Source organism: Poromitra crassiceps (genome assembly GCF_964638095.1).
Source record: "Poromitra crassiceps genome assembly, chromosome: 2".
In the NCBI taxonomy this organism is placed as follows: Eukaryota; Metazoa; Chordata; class Actinopteri; order Beryciformes; family Melamphaidae; genus Poromitra; species Poromitra crassiceps.
In genome coordinates, this window is record NC_139624.1 from 70842435 (window position 1) to 70844900 (window position 2466).

The window sequence follows — 2466 nt, forward strand, 5'->3', positions numbered from 1 at the left end:
GGTAGGCTATAAGACAATATTTCCCAACATATAGACAAATGGTGAGCATAAAGACTTGCTTTGTTCATTCTCTCTCATTCAGGATAGTGGATAAGCTCTTGAGTTGGTCTCTACTCTACACAACTTCTGATTATGGATTCCTGCACTTTTTGTCCTCATTGTCTCACTGATCCAGACAGGCAGAGAAATGAATGGGCTCTTTACTCACCCAGCGTAGCGGTTGTTGTACAGATAGGCACCGGCGGGACATAGCAAGTTACTGCAGATTATCACACACGCCAGTAAAACGGAGGCGCGAAATGCGCACCTATCGTCCAGCGCCATGCTTGGCGAGCAGATCAAAGAAGACAGAAGATGCTTCGGCTTTGCCCTCTGAGAGGACGACTCCTTTACAGGCTGCACTCCAACTTCATGCAAGCAAAGAAACGTCTGGCCGAAATTCAACAGCTCGGTCAAGAAGCACTAGCACACTACTACTACTACTACCATCAACAGGTTTGCGAACGCGGTGCTGTCGCGAATAGTTCTTCTCCCATTGATAATTACACGAAGGTGCAAAAGGTGCGAAAGTCGGTCAACTGGCACGGGGGAAGCATTTAGCACCTCTTTGAAGCTGTGCGGAGGGAATTGCAGGGTAGCTCCTCTTTTTAAAACGAGGAGGACCGGAGTCACGTGGCCCGGTGTCGGCGAGGTAACTGGATCTCTCTCCGGTGCGCTCTGCGCGCAATGAGTGCCAGCGCACACGGGAGGGATCGTCTGTGTGAACAGAACAGACACGCAGAGAGCAAACACACAATACAACATCTCTAATATCACTAGCCTATTATTACTAATATGTTACAAATGAGCAGGCAATATAAGTGATTATATTTTATTGTAACATCTTCATCACTTCAGAACAACAGGCCTGTTCTTCACGTGTTGTTTCAGCTGATATTCTATGCAGAACACATTCAAACTCTTGTTTTGCTTCAACATCTGAGAGAACTTGTCTCCTCAGGAGACAGATCAACCTATAAGTGACTCCTGTCACTCTGTTGACTTCAGACTTTCACTTGCAGTTATCAGTGCACTGCACTGCAGTCATTCATTCATTTTCCATACAGCCATATTCGTAACAATATTGATGCTTTTCTTTTTTCTTTTTTGTTTATTTGGACAGTCCAATGTTGATACTCAACTTCCTTTCAGGTGACTATACGTCACTCATAAGTCTAAGAAGTATACTGACTCAAGTGATAGTAAGCTAATTAGATAGTCCATTGGGCACAAATAAAGTGTTAGCAGTATGTTTGTTATTACACAATTTGGTTTGGGGTTTTTTTTTTGGGGGGGGGGGCGCGTCATAAACAGAACTTCAGAATCCATAGCATTACCATGTAGTAGTGGTGCCTGGAGTATTTATAGTTTATGTCCCCAATTCTTTTTTTAAGTGGCCCGTCCAGCAAAGTATTTTGCCCTGTGTTATAAACAGTGAGTATACTCTTGCATAATAGTTCACCCAAAAATGGACCAGTTGTATTTTTGCACATTGTCACTGCATTGTCTACTGCTTGCCTTCAGGGAGTAAGGATAACAACCTAACCTGGTGCGGTGTTGGTCATTTCAGTCCACATGGCTCTGACATATCTCGTTATCACAAGGAGTCCAGTTAGGATATGGACATCACCTTATGGCATCAACAACATTCTTTAGCCAAACCTGGAATGCGCTTTATTCATTTATATTGTGTACACATTGAGTACCAACTCTGCTGGTCTGTCTCCTCTAATCTGTGACTGACTCCTGCCTTCATTAGGCTCTATTAAATCAGTGCATGCATTCAGAAGTTACAGGACTGATGGCCTTCTATAGGAGACGTTTTAAATGACTATATACAGTTGAACTCAAGGAAGGCTGATATTTAGTGACAGTTCATCAAACAACAACAGACAGCTCCATATTTCTTATTTACTCTCCTTGCCCTGCTGCTAGGTAGCAATAGTTAAACTGAGAGGGCATTTAGAAGTGGGTATACGAGGGATCAGCCGAGCAGCATTTTGGTAAACAATCCGCATCACTGGGTGGCAATGGCAATGGAACCCTATGGAGCCCAAGTGGCGCGAGGCGTGAGTGTCTGACTCGAGCCAGTTAACTCTGTTTACATTTTAAAAACTGCGACAGTTCACACAACTTTAACACGACATGTATATATTATACATCAAACTCTTGAGCTACTTCTGCTCTCACTCAGAATGTCAAAATATAAGCAATGTCATGTATAGTTTTTGAGATATTAACATATTTTCTCCCCATCGCTCTGTCTCTGTTGCTCGGACGCCCAGCGATTTTTCTCCCGGGCGAATATATGCTCAATCGCTCGTTTGCATTGACTTTGTATGTAAACTCAATGCCAGCGAAAAACTTTAATAGGTCGATGTGAACGCAGCTTTAGCAATAGATCACGACAGGCCGTGGTATATGCTT

General features: G+C 43.3%; 1 protein-coding gene across 1 annotated transcript in view; it reads right to left on the minus strand.

Moving 5' to 3' along the window:
• The window catches only part of cpa6 (carboxypeptidase A6), a gene marked incomplete at both ends in the record, with an annotated part of 46500 nt that extends 46176 nt beyond the window's left edge, over nt 1–324 (minus strand). The window contains one exon of the mRNA XM_083651812.1: nt 209–324. Coding sequence (XP_083507938.1) covers nt 209–324 — 116 coding nt within the window. The remainder of the gene's footprint in view (nt 1–208) is intronic.
• Between the last annotated feature and the right edge of the window lie 2142 nt (nt 325–2466).